This window comes from Diceros bicornis, chromosome 24, assembly GCF_020826845.1.
Source record: "Diceros bicornis minor isolate mBicDic1 chromosome 24, mDicBic1.mat.cur, whole genome shotgun sequence".
In the NCBI taxonomy this organism is placed as follows: Eukaryota; Metazoa; Chordata; class Mammalia; order Perissodactyla; family Rhinocerotidae; genus Diceros; species Diceros bicornis.
This window is the reverse complement of record NC_080763.1, coordinates 17,963,752-17,981,446: the sequence shown is the minus strand read 5'-3', so window position 1 is coordinate 17,981,446 and position 17,695 is coordinate 17,963,752. Positions and strand designations below refer to the sequence as shown.

Here is a 17,695-nt window from a genome sequence, read left to right as displayed (position 1 = left end):
GAAGAGAGCCCTCACCAGAACCTGACCATGCCGGCACCCTGATCTCAACTTCCAGCCTCCAGAACAGTGAGACATAAATTTCCGTTGTTTAAGTCACCCAGTCTGTGGTACTTTGTTATGGGAGCCTGAGCTGACTCATACAAATCCCTCTTGCCTTCCTGATGCTTCTGGAGCCCCCTCCCCATTCAGAGCAAAGCACCCAGCCAGGGCCTGGAGTGGGAGGAGTCGACCATTAGACACACAGGCAGGGAAGGATGGGGGCTCTGGGGTCAAACAATCCCGCCCCTCAAGCCACAGCCTCAAGCAATCTCGCAGGCTTGCTGAGCTTCCCTTGCCAAGCTCCTTTACAAAATGCGGGTGCAAATATCTGTCTCCTGGGGGTGCTGTGAAGGTTCATTCACTGATTCAACAAATAACTGCTGCCCTCCTGCTCTGTGCCAGACAACATCCCAGGTGCTGAGGACAGAGTGTGGACAAGAGACACACAAACACCTGTCCTCATAGAGCGAACACGCAAGTGAGTGTGTGCGTAATGGAGAGGCAGACGGTAAATAAATGCCATTTACCAGATGCTGATAAATGCCATGGAGGGTAAGCGATGGGTGAGGGGTGGGTGGGGAGGTTTCGATATTAAACAGGGTGGCCAGGGACAGCCTGATTAAGAAGGTGACAATCTGAAGAGAGGGAAGATGTTCTAGGCAGAGGAACCACAGGTGCAAAGGCCCTGGGGTGGGAAGTATGCCTGGCTCTGTGCGGCTGCAGCAGAGGGAGCCAGGCAGAAAGCAGCGGGGCCAGATTGTGTAATGACAATAATGATAATGTTTACATCAATAAAGCTAATGTTTATTTAGCACTTACCCTAAGCCATGCCTATTCCAAGCGGTTACCTCTGTTAACGCATTTAACACTCACAATTATCCTATGGGACAGGTGGTGTCTGCATTTCATATGGGCAGAAATGAAGCAGAAAGGTGAATGACTTGCTGAAGGTCACACTGCTCATTGATAGAGGCCGGTTTTTACTCTGAGTAAGGGAGACAGCCACAGAGGGTTTTGAGCAGGAGTGCCCTGATCTGACTCACGTCGCAAAAGACTCAGCCTGGCCGCTGTGCTGAGAACAGACTTTCGGGGGGACAAGGGCAGGGGATCCTTTAGCGGCTGTCACCACAATAGGGGACAACAGATCTGGTGAGTGAAGGCATGTCAAGTCCTCAGCACTTGTCTGGCACACAGGATGTGTCCCCCAGACATCACGCCCTTCCTCCTCTTGCCCTCTGAAGGAAGGCACAGAGAGACGCAGGGGAAGACGGACGTCCAGGGCAGCCTTTGCTCCAGGCTGGCCAGGCTTCAGCAGGCCTGGGGGCCCCGTGGGCTGCAGGGATTGTGAAGGTCCCACACACCATGCATGCGAAGCCTGGCCCAGCTCCAGCTGTTCTCAGCTTGGTCTGGGTGGGGGTGGGGGCCAGGGAGGGGAGCTGCAAGACCTGGAGGAGGAGAGCGACTCCTTGGCTGGCAGGGAAGAGCATCACTAACAAAGGGCACGCTTGGCAAGCGCACTTCTAGGACCCAAAGGGCCAGCGTTGCGTATGAATCTGTCTCGGGGACCTTCCACTGCTACAGCTGATGTCAGCTTCTTCTCAGCAGGTGGGGGCCCAGGACCTGAGTGTCCCTATGCAGAAGGTCGTTTCCTCTTCCTGCCCCTTCCTCCAAAGTCCCTGAGCTCCCAGACGCTCTCATTCTGACTGCAGGCCAGGGGGCACCTCCTTCTGGGCCCTGCGGAGTTGGGCTGGCTGTGCAAAGGCTGGAGAGTCACCGTTTCCTTAGCTATTCTCGGGGGGTCGGCCCCGTGCTAAGTGCTTGACACGGATCAGAGTACTTGATCCATGTAACTATCCTGGAAGGTGGAGCTGTCTATTCCCATTTTACAGATGGGGAAACTGAGGCTTAGAGGTCAAGTAATGTGTGCAAGGTCACACAGCTAGGGCAGAGATGCAGCTGGGACTGGAACCCACGGACGACAGTCCCTGCTCCTCCTCCCCACCCAACGCTGCCTCAGGAGCTGCTTCTCCCTCATGCCAGCATCTGGGCAGGAAGCAGATGGGCCAGAGGCGGGAGGTGTCAAGGCTGGGGTAGCCGAGAGTCAAGCTCGGCCACTTAGCAGCAGCATGACCAGGGCAAGTCACCTGGCCTCCCCAGGCTAACGTGAGGATAACAGTATCTACACCTTTCAGGGTCGTCGGGATAATTAGATGGGTTTCCTCACACAAAGACTTAGAACAGTGTGGGACACATGGTAAATACTCAGTAAATGTTTGCTTATATTACTACTATTATTGTGTATTATTATTAGGTGCAGTGTCTGCCGCAGCCTCCCCAGACCTCCTTTCCCACTGGCACCCACACGGCTCCTACTGGCAGGAGCTCTTGGCTCCAGCCCACGTGGCCCGCTCCCTGAGCAAACACACGGCGCTTGCCTGCATCTGCCCCGCCCTCCTGTCCAAAGCCCCCCTCCTGTCCGGGGCCAACCTCAGCCTTGGGCGAAGCTGTGTCCCCGCCAGCCCTAGCCCTCAGGACTCTCCTGTCCGCCCCACTGGGCTGTGAAGCCCGAGTGTGCGTGTGAGGTCAGGGGTCCAAGTCAACTTGGCGGCCCCCTCTCTCTGGTCTTAAAGAACGGTCTTTTCACCTCCAGATTAAGGAGCATTTACGAGGCGCCAAGACACTCACTTTTCTAAGTGTTTTATTGACATGATCTTATTTAAATCTCTCACAACAACTCTGAGAGATGGGGGTATTTGTTTTTCTACTTCACCCGTGAGGAAATTGAGGCCCAGAGAGATTCAGCACCCAGTAAGTGGCAAACTTGGAGCTCAGCTTCTCTGCTGACAGAGTCCCTGCTCTCAGCTGCCGTGCTCCCTGACGCCTGGCCCTCCTCAGCACTCATGATGTCTGTCTTCCTAGCTTGTCTCTGCAAGGTCAGCTCAGGTCAGAGAGCATTAACAAATCGCCTGACACAGCAGGTGGGCCCCGGGGCTTGGGATCCCTGCCCTCAAGGAGCTTATAGTCAAATGCAGCAGAGAGAGCGTAGAAATCAATAATTTAAAAAATAACTAATGCTTATCGAGCTCCTCCTTTGTGCCAGGCACTGTTCTAGTATCATCATTATGTGTGTTAACTCACTCACTCCTCACATGAGCTAGGTGAGGTATGTGGAGCACAGAGAATTTAAGTAACATGCCCCAGATCACACAGCTGGTAAGTGGGGAGCTGGGATAACTGTAAAGCACCAGGGTACCCTGAAACACTGTAAGTTTGTATGAGGCACAGGAAGAGTACAGACCAAGGAGGAATGAATGGTTCAGACGTCCAGCCAAGGGAGTTCTCTGAGAGGAGGTGACAACTGAGCAGGGTTTTCAAGAATGAATAGGAGTTATCAGGAATCTGGGAGGAAAAGGAAGGGGGAAATGCATTCTATGCAGAAGGAACAGCATGTGCAGAAAATGGTGTGTTCAAGGTTATGAAAATATGTCTGGTATTACTGGCAGAGAAGTACAAGAGGGGAGGGCAGTGGTGCAGGAGATGGGGAGTAAGGGGTGAGTTAAGGTCAAAGAGAAGCAGGGACCAGAGCAGGGCGGGGTATGAAGTCCTCACGAGAAGTCTGGGCTTCTCCTTGCAGAGGAGGAGGGGAGCTGCCCATGGGTTTCTAGCAGGGCATCTGTGAGGTCAAATTGTAGTTTTAGACATGGGTAGGGTGGCTTTGAGGGGTCCACAGCCAGGCAAAGGGGCAAATTAGAGTTATTGGTGATAATAGAGTTATTGGTTATTGCTGATAAGTCAGCAGGGCTTGTTGAATAACTAGACAAGGGCGGGGAGAGCAGAGTCTGGGATGACATGAGGGCCAGGACTCCAGCTCAGGTGACAGGGTGGGCATGGTGCCATCCAACAGGAACTAGGGGACCCAGGAAGGATTTCCCTAAGCTTTGCTCCACATTTACTGCCCTCCTCAGAGTTCTGGATGCACCAAGGGCTCAACCGGAGGTTGATGGTCAACACTGGCCTCACAAAAGATCCAGCTGGAAGGGAGGGAAAATGCTACTTAGACCCACAGGTACCTCTAAGCTGGGAGAGTCCTGTTAAAGAAAGGCCCATCCACTCTGCAGAGCCCCTTAACGTCTGGAGATGCAAAAGCGAAGTTTGGGAGTAAGGGCTGGAAAGGGCCTTGCATCAGAGAGAGAGAAATTTGGAGTTAGGGAAATCCTGGAGGGCACTGGGGAGGAGGGGTGATGGGAGAGTGCAGAGGAGAGAGGATCCAGGGAAGATGCAAGAGTCCGGGGCCTACAGGGTTGAGACAGGGGTGAAGAATCCCATCTCTGGTGGTGGTGAGATGGGGTGCCTGGAAGGCTTGAGAAACCAGGGAGCTAGCACTTAGTTAGCAAGTGTTTGCACCTCTGTGATTTCAATGCCTCCTCCTCTTTGGCAAACCTGCTCTTCATCACAGTCTGCTAGACTCACACACACATTGTGTGAGAGGCTAATATGTCCACGTGGCAGTGGGGAAGAGGGGAATGAGCTGAGTTCCACGCCTGGTTGTACAACAAGAACCACCCACAGTGGACAGCAAATAAATTCATAAACAAGGAAACAAGCGTTTAGAGCCTCTTGGGGATTAGCAGAAACCCTGGTGCAGGTTTAGACTCCTCAGGATTGTGGGGTTAGACCTTGGGCCAAACTTACCCCACTCTCAAGAGGGCAGTGAGAACCCAGGGGACGTGGGAGCCACCCATGGGTTACATTTCACAGAAGGGTGGGACAGCCAGTCTGGCTGACCTTTCTTCCCCTTATCCCTGAACCCCTCAGGCCCTGAGAATGGGTGTGTGGGGGTTGGGGCCAGGTAAGTCCCAGAGCCAGGGAAGGACAGTTATCGGGAGTGTCCTTTTCAGAAGGCAGGCAGAAATGACACAGCCCCCAGTGTGTCCCTTTTGTTCGTTCTGGGTGTCCTGGTATGCTCAGGGAATGCTCATCTGGCCACTTGTCTGGCAGTAGGTCTGAGAGGGTAGGACCACAGGACTTGACCTGTGAGGCGCACGAGTGATGACAAGTTAGAGCTTATGCAGAGATCTTCAAGTCCAAGGGAGTTAAAAAAAATGTTAGCAGAATTCTTCAAACAATACAGTAAAGACAAGCTGAATATGTAAAACAGGTAACAGCGCAGAGGCTCTGGGTAAAGTGGGTGAGGGCCTTGGAGCCCATGCCCTGCTCCCTACCCTCTTCAGTACAGGCCAGCCACCTCTAGAATCACCCATGGAACAGTTTAAGAACCAGAGTGTGACCCGCTCCCACTTTGTACGGGAGACGCTGCCGTCAGTGAGGGGAGACTGCCACGCCCGGCCTGCATCCTGCAGCTGGTCACCGGCAGAGCTGGGGCTGGAAGTCAGAGCTCCCGCCTCTGAGCCCAGGTTCACGCTCCACCACAGCCACAGCTGCTCTCAAAAGGAGGGCTTTATTATTCCCGAGTACTGCAGGGAAGGAAGCCGCGACACCTGCAAGGGCCCTGCTTGAGGTCCAGCCCCTGCGAGGGGAGACTCATCCTCAAACAGGACAGCAACAGCCGCTAGGGACAGCTCTGGGGGTGGGGGGGAGTGTGGCTTGTTTGCACAATCAATTCACTTAACTTCAGCCAGTTGGTCCAGGCGAATCATCCCATGACCCAAGGGAAGCCTGAAGTCCTGAGTGTTATTTCATTGTATGGCTGTGATCCAGAGACTGTGCCCCTGTCCTTCACCTCAGGACTGAGTGTAAGCTCGATGCCACCACCTTAGTGGCAGGGGGGGCGGGTGATGGACAGAGGGATCTGGGGAGATACCTCAGCTGCCACCTAGCCACTGCCCATCCCCAAATGCTGTCACTCTAGAAGTTGGGGAACACTAATTGATTATAAAAAGAGGGGCCTGAGGGCACCCTCCGGCAGTGATAAAACAAGCAGCAAGGCTACAGCTGTGTTTGGGGGGTCACCTCACACAGCCAGCTGTGGGTGTGCCATGTGAGCCAGAAAGTGAGACCAAATCCCAGTGCCACCAGAGTGAGGTGTGTGGAGGTGACATGCTAGGCTCTTCCCCTCAGCCCTCTGGGACAGCTGGGTATTGCAGTGTCACCTCTAGGAAGCAGCGCTCAGAGCCAAAGATGAAAACCCTAGACCCAAACGCCTCTGGGAAGACAGTCTCCCCAGATCTTTTTGGTAGGGTGACCACCAACTGGCCAGATCGCCTTTCCACTTGTGCAGGTTGTGGCCTGAGATTTGGGAAATGTGCCCACTGTCTCCATGGTCCCTTGGCACTTAGTGGACACTGTGAATCTTAGCTCCCTGAGGCAGGGACCCACCCATGTTCCACGAGAGTGACCTGCAGCTGAGCTGGGCTCAGGCCGCACTGGCCACCTTACACCAGGCGGGGGAAGGAGGGACAAGGAGTGTTGATGCCCCTGGCTGGGCCCTCCTCCTCGGCGGCTCCCGCCTGGGAGTTGTTCAGAAGGGATTTGGAACAGGGACTAGAAGGCTGGAGACAGTATTAAACCCTGGGAAAGAGTTAGTCCGGCCAAACCAGCCCCACCATGCGGCTGACACGGCGAGGCTGAGGCACTCTGCTCCTCCCTCTCGCACTCGCGTCTCTACTGCTCATAGATTCAGGGGAAGATGGAGTCATCAACCTTATCCTCTAGACACCTCTCCCAGATTCTCTCATCTCTGCCAAGTGATGTTTTTGATTTCTTTCCCCTTTTGTTGCCCCTAGCAAAAAAGCTGACCCTTTAGCTCAAGGTCATCGTCCCACCCCAGGAAGGGCCAGGCTGCTTGGGCAGCAGGGTTGGAGGCACCTGCCCTGAGACTTAGCCTGAGCCAAAGAGGTTTTACAAAACCCAGCTGGCCACAGCCGGTTCCATCCTGCCCATTCGTTATTTATGCAGCGCAGGAGCCTCTCCAGGCCCCCTCCCCTTAGCTGCCCCAGCCAGGGCATCGATTGCACTAATGGCAAGGCTCCACAGCGGCGGGCCTGAGCTGCCCCCTCCCCAAGCCTTCCTGTGGTCACCAATTAGCTGAGGTCCAGAGACTCCATTTCACAAATGGGGAACTGGGGCCCAGGGGGCCCTGCTGGGAAGTGAGAGGGGGCTAAGCTTAGCATCATGCCCCCCCACCCCCAGACCCTCTCTGGCTGGCTCTTTCACTGACCCAAGGCTAAATCGTGTGTGTGTGTGTGTGTTGTGTGTACTCCCCGAACTGTGAACATGGACAGCGGTCCAGAGTGGGCAGGTGGGATGTCAGCACTTTCCTAAGCCCAGGGGAGGGGCAGTCTTTGCACAGGGGCAGCTCCAGAATTCTTATAAGGCAGGGAACAGAGGTGACCACCTCCTTGGAAGGAAGGGGGCTGGAGGACTTGACTTGAAGCTGTATTTGCAGAGCATGTACACTGTTCTTAGACTGGATGTTTTTTGAGTGGCTGTGGAGGCTGAGGGAGATTCTTGGGGTGGGGGGTGCTAGCTCTCCAAGCTCCCCTCCCAACCACTGTGCTGTTAACTGGGAGCCTTTGCCCCTGACACCTCCCAGCCTTGGAATCAACTGTGGGTGCAGCGGCCAGGTCCCCACAACTGTGGGTGAGGTTAGGGGACATACCCTGGCGGTCACGGGCCCCAGCATTTACTAGGGATGCAGTCAGGTGAAAATGCCTTGCAGGAGAATTCTTGGAGGACAAGGCCCAGAGGCAACGCCAAGGACAGCAGCCAAACCCAATGGGGAAGGAGCGTTGGCTGCCTGGAGCAGCTGAGGCAGGAGCGGTAGGGGGAAGAAGGACATCCTGCTAATGGTACTTGAACTTACAAGCAGACTTCCCACCCCCACTCGAGTGCCCTGGTAGACGAGGCTGCTCCTGGCACTGCAGCTCAGACAGCACCGCCCACGAAGCCCCTTGCAAGATGCTCTCCATGCTGCCTCAGGCCTCCATTGAGAAGTCCAAAGACAGAGGAACTCAAGGGGCCTATGTCCCATTAAATCCCAGAGAGAAAGCAGGCAGAACTAACAAAAATATGTGTTATGTCAACAGCTATGTAAAATGTGAAACACCCTCCACAGCCCCATTTGTTCTGAGGCCTTGTAAAAATATTAAATTATTCATCAAAGTAGAACATCGGAACCAACCACTACCACATCCCTGTGATCTGTGGTCCTGGGAACATTGGAGGCCCGCCTGCTCAGGCTCGACTCATGGCAAGGGATGGGCGGGGGCATCTAGACACACTCCTAGTTTCCTGGCAGGGTCACACCTCCAGGGAGAGGCCAGATGGGGGTCTGAGTTCTATAGGCCATTCCAGCAGCAAATCTCAGAACTGAGATTGGCTCAAAGGTGAACACTGTCCAGAAGATGGCCCACAACACCTGAAACCAGCAGTGGGGACTTCCTTCAAGTTCAGGGTTGTGACCTCCTCCTTCCTCCAATACCTTCCAGGCCCATTTATAAGCGGGAAGTGGCTACTGATGTCTGGGGAGTTGCCTTTGAGTTGGGCACCAGAAAGAGGGGCTCCCGGGTGTTATGACCCTTCCCACCACCCCTTCCAATGGATCAATCCTCCAGTCAAGCCCATCCATCCCCTCCCCCACTTCCCTCAGGCTCTGCCCCGTCTCCACCCAGCTTAGTTCCTCCATTCCTTTCTGGCTTCTCTGCCTGAGGCACTGGAGTCTCTTTTCCCTTGGCACAGATTTTTCAAAAATTATTTCAAGGGACAGTTGGAGGAATTGCCAACATCACTCTGCCAAGGTTGGGCACAGAACCTTCCTGGCCCTTCCTCCCTCCCCTGGCCTGAGCCTTTCAGGAGGGCCAGCAGCCCAGCTCCCTCAGTGTGTACCGTTTGGGGGTAGACGAAGCAGGGGGGATGGGGGGCAGGTAGGACACCCTTGGCCCACCTCTAAACCTGCTCCTCGCGGCCTGGGGAAGGGGGGCTTGTGTAGATGATGGAATTGGCAATAGGGGTCCCAGAAGGACGTCTTTGGCTGGAGATGCGGCTTCTCCTTCTGCGGCTGTGTCTGGCCCAACCTGACCCAGCTGGACTCCCACCACGGCCACGATCTCTTCAGCCCGCACCCAACCTCCCCCCTCAGACTTAGATCCAGTCCCCAGAGCATTCACCACTACCTCCAAGGCCGGTGGTCCCACCCCAGCTCAACCAGCCCTCGGGCAGAGATGCCCCCAGCCCACGCTGGGATCCACATCTTGTGAGGTGGGGAGTGGTCAGCGCAGAGTGAAATGGAGCGAGGTCAAGGTCATAAAGGAAGGCAGAGGCAGGACAGTGACTGAAGGGGTGGTGGGGGGTCCTTAGGCCATGGGCTCCCTCCCTGGGGTCCTCACCGGGCGCGGGAGGCGCACTCACCGCCGGGACCACTTGGCCGACGGCCTCCCGAAGGGCCGCTTCCACAGCACGCCGTAGAGCTGCACTTTGGTGCTGATGTCCAGCGCGTCCGAGTCAGCCTGCTCCAGGGACGGCGAGGGCGACACCGAGTTGGACTTGGACGTGAACATGCTGCCTCAGCGGAGCTGCCCCCGGCCCGGCCCACCCACGCCCGGGGCAGGCACGGACGCGGGGCTCCGGGGGAGGCTACGGGGAGGCGGCGTCGGCGGGCGGCTCCGGGCGCCGTCGGGGCGCGCAGCCAGCGGAGACGCGGAGAGGCCGGGCCGCGGGAGCGCGGCGCCGAGGGGGCGCGGGGCGCGCAGCCTGCGGCTCGGGCTCGGGATGGAGGCGGTCCGGGCGGGAACTCGGCAGGGAGGGCGGCTCAGACTCCAGCCGGCAGCATCTTCCCCCTCCCCGCGACAGCCCCAATTCTGGTGGCCCCGATTGGCTGGGAGGGGCAGGTGAGCCAGCTGGAGGCCGGCCGCGAGCGCCAATCAGTGCGGGCGCCGGCTGGAGGGCCGGGCTCCGTGCATCCGGAAGGTCGCGGCGGGTCGCCCTGCCCCGGGATGCGGCCACAGCACTTCCCCACCCCCACCCCTCGCGTCCACCTCTCCCCTCGGGGCCCTGTCGCGTGCAGCGCCTACATCGAAACTGAGAACACGTCTGCTTTGTGACGGGCTTGGAGTCACTCCTGCAGATCCCCAATCGCCTCTGGGTGGGGGAGAGCAAAGAGCAAAGGTTTGGTGTCAGACCACCGGGCTTGGAGTCCCACCTCAGTCCTTACACAGCTGCGTGAAGCTGCGGTGAGCCTTGGTGCTCTCACCTGTAAAGCGGAGATGCTTGTACCTCCTCAGGCAGGGCGGTGGCCAGGTGAGACTTCGGTAAGTGCCCGAAGCGCCCGCCCCGAGAGGAGGCTCCACCGGGGCCGGCGGCCGCTCCCTGCCCCTCCCCGTCCCCTCAGGTGGGTTTCACTGTGCACCACCGCCGCCTCGCGCGGATCAGATTTCTTTTCCCAGAACTTGGCCGTCTGCGTCGGCATTTGGCACTCGATGCCAATCCCGAACTGTCAGTGCAGTTTGCGGCCGTGATTTATCTGCACGCCTGGCCCGTGCTCCTGGGGCCGGGCGCTCTATCCGCTTCCGCTCCTCTCGAAGGCTCTAGCTGACCCGCTCACTTTCAGGCTGGGGCAGACGTCCGCCCCTGGGGACCGCCCGCCGAAAGGCTGTTAGCACCGCTGCCTGGCGGCACCGCTCCAAAGGCGAGGAAGTGAGTTTGCGCAGTAAGAGGTAGCCCGCTAGCCCAGCTGCAGTCGCCCTTTCCCAGGCTGAGGAGCCGCTGGGCATCTCTAGGCAGTCAGGATTCACCTGCGCCCTTGCGAAAACCACTTTAACCCCTTAGGGTCTCTGATTCCTCACATTTAAGATGCAGTCGGATTGGAACAGAAGTTTGCAAATGGGTAGCCTGAGAGCCAAATCAGTTTATATACCTTATTAACTTGCCCAAGTAAAGAAATGAGGTATAGGGCTGGCCCTGTGGCTTAGCGGTTGAGTGCCTGCGCTCCGCTGCTGGCGGCCCGGGTTCGGATCCCGGGCGTGCACCGGCGCACCGCTTCTCCGGCCGTGCTGAGGCCGCGTCCCACATGCAGCAACTAGAAGGATGTGCGGCTATGACATACAACTATCTACTGGGGCTTTGGGGGAAAAAATAAACAAATAAATTAAATTAAAAAAATTTTTAAAAAAAGAAATGAGGTATAGTTAATATAGGATACAATGCACAGATCTTAAGTGCATATTAATTTGATGTTTATTTGATGAATGTATACACAAGCAAGATGCAGAACATTTCCATCAGGCCAGAAAGTTCCCTCATGCTCCTGTCTAGTCAACTCTCCATCCCCCCTCTCCTCCCCGGGGCAAGCACTTTCTAACTCTTCTCAGCATTTGCACACCTTTTTAAAATTTTAAATTTTAATGCTGAAATGGCATTCTCCACAGAGCCACCTCACTCATTTATTACCCAACTTGCTCCTCCTTGTAGGCATTTGAGTTTGTGATACTCACTAGAGGCTCCCCCAGGCCTTCCCAGGTCTAACATTTTATGAGTCTAGATAAGAAGGGCCCTGGTGGAGCCAGCTTGGTGGTGTAATGATTAAGTTGGGGCGCTCCAGACCCCAGGCTTCAGATCCCCGGCGTGGACATAGGCACCACTCATCAAGCTATGCTGTGGCGGCATCCGTATACAAAATGGAGGAAGATGGGCACAGATGTTAGCTCAGAGGTAATCAGAATGTTTGCTCAAAGCCAGTCTTCCTCACTAAAAGAAGGGGCCTGGCACCCTTCCCCTACCCAACTCTGGGGTTGCCAAGTCCAGGCAGCATCCCCTTGGTGCTCACTGCCCAAGGGGACCCATCTGAATTCCCTTGTGCCCCTCATGGCTCATGTGCCCCTGCAGAACATCTCAGGCCCAGCCTTAACACAGGGCCCAGGGTCCACCACGTGGGAGGAGACAGGACTAAGAAGATGACAAGACCTCACGGATAGAGTGCAAAATGGACATTTCACTCATTGTTTGGCTATTTTTCCCAATGCTTGGAAAATTTCCCACTTTAGGAGTGCTGCTTTCCCCAGATGGAAGCTAGAAAACTTGTGTTAGAAGCCTGAGGTGTGGAGGTCACTGGTCAGGGGCACTGGGACAGGACTTTGAGTTGCAGGTGACAACACATGAGGAAAAAGCATGTACAGGCATCAGTTTCTCAAGGGAAGGTGGTACCAAAGGCATCTGACTTGTTTTGGGGGTCAGCTGGGGCTGCAAGGTTTGGTTCCCAGTGCAGCAAGCAGCTCTTGCACGGCTGCAGTGGCAGTCACAGGTGAGTGGCTCCTGGCAGCACACAAATGGCAGCATCAAGTGCTCTGTGGCAGCAGCTTCCTCATCAGGCTGCTTCTACAGCCTGGTTTTGGGTAGCATTCCTGGAAGCTTCACCTCAGGTCAAGCCTGGCTCTTTAGCCCTGCCAATATCCTTCTAATAAATTAATTCCTCTTCTGCTTAATCAGGTCAGCACCAGCTTTGGCTGCTTGTGATGAGGAACTAGTGATGAGCTCGTGAGCCATAGGCGGAGAAACGCAGTATACCTGCAATCGTTTTTAAGAAAGGCCTTCCCAAGGAGAAGGGCTGAGTGAGCTCAGATGGTTCCTGGGAAAGATTCAGTGTCTTCAATGGAAGAAATAGAGCACACACTTCTTCGGTGGCAAAGGGAAACCAATCTTTGCCCATTCCCTCTGCATACAGAACATCTGAACAGACCACAGATAATGGCGGCTAAGGCAGGGTGGAAAGACTGCCCTGAGGCAACCAGCATGAGTTTAGTGGCTCTCTGGATACCTAGGTGGCTTCTGCTTCCCTCAACTAACCAGTCCAGATCATGCCAAGTCAGCCTTGGAGAAGCCATTTCTGCTTCCATTGTGTTCTCTGCCCCAGCTGGTGGGAGTGCTGAATACCTGGCGGACAGTTCTACAGAGGCAAAACAAGCTGGCTGCCAATGCAGTGCCCTAGACCAAGTGTGGGCCGGGGCTGCCGGGTCTTATCAGGAACTAAGTGAGACCAGTCGGCGTGGAAACTCAAGGTCTTGAGTGCCCTCCATGCTCAGACACAGCTGATGTTCTAAATATATAATTTACATCTTATCTATTGCATTTAATGGTTGAAACAGCTCCAATGAGGTACGTATTAGTTTTCCAGATGAGAAAAATGAAGTTCAAAAAAGTTGTCTACCTAAGACCACTCAGCTGGTCATTTCCTGGAACATGGTAGGCCCTCAAATATGCATTGAATGAGGGAAAGTGCAGGATCAAGATACATCATTCATTTGATCTGAATGCTGCGACCATACCTGTCACACAGCAGCACACTGCCATGTGACATGCAGTCTGGGAAAATGCAGACCTCTCTTTCAGCCTTTCCCTTTTTTTCTCGTAATTTCTCTCAATTGCCAACTCACCTAAGGCTCAAAGTTCTTGCAGAACTGAAGATGCAATTCTACTCGCACTATAAAATTCCAGCCTCTCAGCTGTGTGCAGGCATAGACTCCTAATAATGAGCACAGTTTTTTTTCTTATAGTTTTAATTTTTTCTCCAGCTTTATTAAGGTATGATTGACAAATAAAAATTGTATATATGTATTTAGGTTATACAACATGATTTTTTAAAGGTGTACAATGTGATGATTTAACATATGTACACACTGGGAAATGCTTACTATAACCAAGTTAGTTACCAAATCCATCACCTCACACTGTTACTGTTTTTTTGTGTGTGTGGTGAGAACACTTAAGATCTACTCTCTTACAAATTTCAAGTATATAACACAGTATTATCAACTGTACATTAGATCCCCAGCACTTATTCATCTTATAACTGAAAGTTTGTACCTTTGACAAACAGCTCCCCATTTCCCCCACCTCCCTGCCCCTGGTAACCACCATTCTACTCTCTGGTTCTTAGGAATTTGACTTTTTAGATTCCACATTTATAAGTGAGATCATCCAGTATTTGTCTTTCAGTGTCTGGTTTATTTCACTTAGCATAATGTCTTCCAGGTTCATCCATGTTGTTGCAAATGGCAGGATTTCCTTCTTTTTTAGTGGTTAAATAATATTCCATGTTATATATATATCACATTTTCTTTATCCATTCATCCATGAATGGACACTAGTTTGTTTCCCTATCTTGGCTATTGTAAATAATGCTGCAATGAACATGGGAGTTCAGATACCTCTTCAAGATAGTGATTTCATTTCCTTTGGATATACATCCAGGAGTGGGATTGCTGGATCATACGGTAGTTCTACTTTTAATTTTTTGAGGAACCTCCATACTGTTTTCCATAGTGGCTGCACCAATTTACATTCCCACCAACAGTGCACCAGGGCTCCCTTTTCTCCACATCCTCGCCAGCACTTATCTCTTGTCTTTTTAATAATAGCCATCGTAACAGGTGTGAGGTGATATCTCATTGTGGTTTTGATTTGCATTTCCCTGACTAGTGATGTTGAGCACATTTTCATGTACCTGTTGGCCATTTGTATGTCTTCTTTGGAAATATGTCTCTTCAGGTCATTTGCCCATTTTCTAATCAAGTTATTTGTTTTTTTGCTATTGAGTTGTACAAGTTCCTTATATATTTTGGATATTAACCCCTTATCAGATAAATGGTTTGCAAATATTTTCTCCCATTCTCTAGGTTTTTGCATTTTGTTGAATGTTTCCTATACTGTACAAAAGAACATACGTTTTCATAATATTGCTTTTATCAATAGTCTGCAGGCTCATGTGATGGTCACCATTGTTCCATGAAACAGGCATTAGCATGGCCATTTTATATACTAGCCCATGGTAGTTAAATGTGTGAGTAATGGCTGGGGTCCAGCTCACTTCAGCCAGAGTGAGCCAGACACAGAGTCTTACTTAACCCACTCCAGCCAGGAATGGGCAGGAAGACATTCTCAGACAGGAAACAGTGATGGGTCTCCCAGGAGTCACACCCTGATTGGGCTTCAAAAGCTCCCAGCAACCTGGACAAAAGTGGCTCTTCCCTTAGTGCAACCTTCTCAGCTCCCAGCCCTCTCTGTCCCTGACCCCACCCTCAGGCGGGCTGGCCATGCTGGTGCCAAGTGAAGGACGCAGGGACGCTCCTGCTATAAGTTCCCTGAGCTGTCCTGGCACCCGTGTCAGTCTGGTGGCTGGGCCAGCACAAGTATCCCTATAGGGCCCAGAAGCAGAAGAGGCAGACAGAACTGGGCTCCAGGCCAGGCTGTGCTGCAGCATCAGATCTCTTCCACTGAACCTCTCTCCCCCCTCCAATTCCATCATTCAGGCTCCTCCTGACTTCCACAGGCTGTGGGACCAATTCACTCCTCTTGGTTCCTGTGGACCTTTGCCATCCTTCCACTCTGGCATGTGTGTGCGTGCTTTGTTTGGAGTTTTTCTCTGTGTTTATGTTCCTTCCAGACTGTGAGCTCCTTGAGGACGGAGTCCAGGGCATATAGTAGGAGCTTAACAAATGCTTACTGTCTTGATTTATCTTCACTTGGCCCTGTTCGGTTGCTCCAGTTTCTTGTTTCAGTTTGCCACCCCAACAGAGACTGACCTCTCAGACCCTCAGCTTTCCCTCATCTGTAAAACAGAATCTGTGGGCTGGCTGGGAATGTATGTGAAAGCAGTCTTTAGATGGCTTTTCGTGTTAAGGTGGGTTTAAGTCCAGGCTCTGCCGTTAGCTGCGTGAACTGACGACAATCACTGGACTTCTCTGGGCCTCCCAACTTGCTGCATGTGGCCCTCTTCCACCTGGACTATGCAAATAGCCTCTTCAAATGAGTATCCCCACTATAGCAGGATCCCCCAAGGAGTCCCTGCTCACCATCATCATTCATGTGATCTTTTCAAGGCCCAAAGCTGATCATGTGAGCCTACTGTTTAAAACCCTTGGTAGGGGGGGCCGGCCTGGCGGCATAGCAGTTCAGTTCGGGCACTCCATTTCGGTGGCTCGGGGTTCACAGGTTCGGATCCCGGGCGTGGACTTACGCACTGCTTATCGCGCCACGCTGTGGCAGGCGTCCCACATATAAAGTAGAGGAAGATGGGCACGGATGTTAGCTCAGGGCTGATCTTCCTCACACACACACACAAAAATAAATAAAACCCTTGGTTGGGTCTCCATTCCTTCTACTCCAGCTCCCGACTCCTGACCTTTGACAATAACACCCTCCACAATCTGTTCCGGATTTGTCCGGGCTCACCCCAGTCGCTTTCCTACCCACTCTCTGCTCCATCCACACGGGTTCTAATATCCTGAGAAGCCACCACGCTCTTTCACATCTTTTCCCTTGCTGTTCCCTCAGTCTAGAATGCTTTTCTTCTTATTTTCCCAAAGTACTACTTCAAAATTCGGCTCAAGTGACTCTTCTTTTGTGAAGCCTTTTCTGATGCCATTCCCCCCCCCCTTCTGAGGATTGAAACACTTATCTCTTTTTACTAAATTGTATTCCACTTTGACTGCAATTCCTAAGGCCAGGGGTAGGTCTCAGGCTCCTTTACCAGTCTCAAGGCTTGGCTGCCCCCAGGGAACCTGAGAGGGAGGGGAGGTGGGGTAGAGGGCCCCGCATGTAGGTTGGAAGCCAGTAGGCCAAAGGACTAATGGGGTAGGGGAGCCAAGGGAGAGAATGTGCGGGCACAGACCAACTGCCCTATCTCCAGGCAGTCCCCCATTCGAGATGTCCTAAGACTGAGAGTCCCTTGCACAAGACGAGATAGCTCTGTTATCAGCAGCATCAGCCTCTTGCTAGATTTCTGCTCTCTCTCTGCCCAGCAACTGCTCACACCCAAGGTTACCAATGGAGAAGTGCTTCTGGGGGTAGCCAAGGACCTTGCTGCCCTGCCAGCCTGCCAGCATCTTCACAGCACTAACAGGGGCTCTTGGCATCCAAGGGCATCGCTGTGGGTAGCACACTGCTCAGAAACACTGAAGGTATTCGGTGCTCCCTCTTGTGGGTGATGTGTAGATTAAAATGCATACATGGTGGCCGGCCTGGTGGTGTAGCATTTAAGTTTGTGCATTCCACTTCGGAGGCCCAGGGTTCACCCATTCGGATTCTGGGCGCAGACCCACTCAACGCTCATCAAGCCATGCTGAGGTGGCATCCGATATAGAAGAGCTACAACTCTACAACTGTGATACACAACTATGTACTGGGGCTTTGGGGAGAAAAAAGAAAAAGACGAAGATTGGCCATAGATGTTAGCGCAGGGTCAATCTTCCTCAAAAAAAATTAAATAAATAAATAAATAAATAAATAAATAAAATGTATACAAGAATTTTACTTCTAAGAGCAAGTACAATATTTCATTGGGGTGGGAGGACGTGTTCAGTCTGGCCAATAAGCCCATAGCCATTTATTATTTTGTTTTTTTCTTGTGAGGAAGATCAGCCCTGAGCTAACATCTATTGCCAATCCTCCTCCTTTTTCTCCCCCAAGCCCCAGTAGATTCCTGTACGTCATAGTTGCACCTCCCTCTAGTTGCTGTATGTGGGACGCCGCCTCAGCATGGCCGGACAAGCGGTGCGTCGGTGCGCGCCCGGGATACGAACCTGGGCCGCCAGTAGCGGAGCGCGCACACTTAACTGCTAAGCCACGAGGCCGAACTGGCCCATAGCCATTTATTGTTACAATCTCACACAGTCTCCTAGACCGTCTGAGCGAGAGCTAGGGTGCTGGT

General features: G+C 53.1%; 1 protein-coding gene across 1 annotated transcript in view; it reads right to left on the bottom strand.

Annotated features, from left to right (window-relative positions):
• PLEKHD1 (pleckstrin homology and coiled-coil domain containing D1) overlaps positions 1-9,959 on the bottom strand; it is a 28,381-nt gene extending 18,422 nt beyond the window's left edge. The window contains exon 1 of the mRNA XM_058567206.1: positions 9,406-9,959. Within this exon, the coding sequence (XP_058423189.1) occupies positions 9,406-9,554 (149 nt within the window). The 5' untranslated portion in view covers positions 9,555-9,959. The remainder of the gene's footprint in view (positions 1-9,405) is intronic.
• Positions 9,960-17,695: the final 7,736 nt, after the last annotated feature.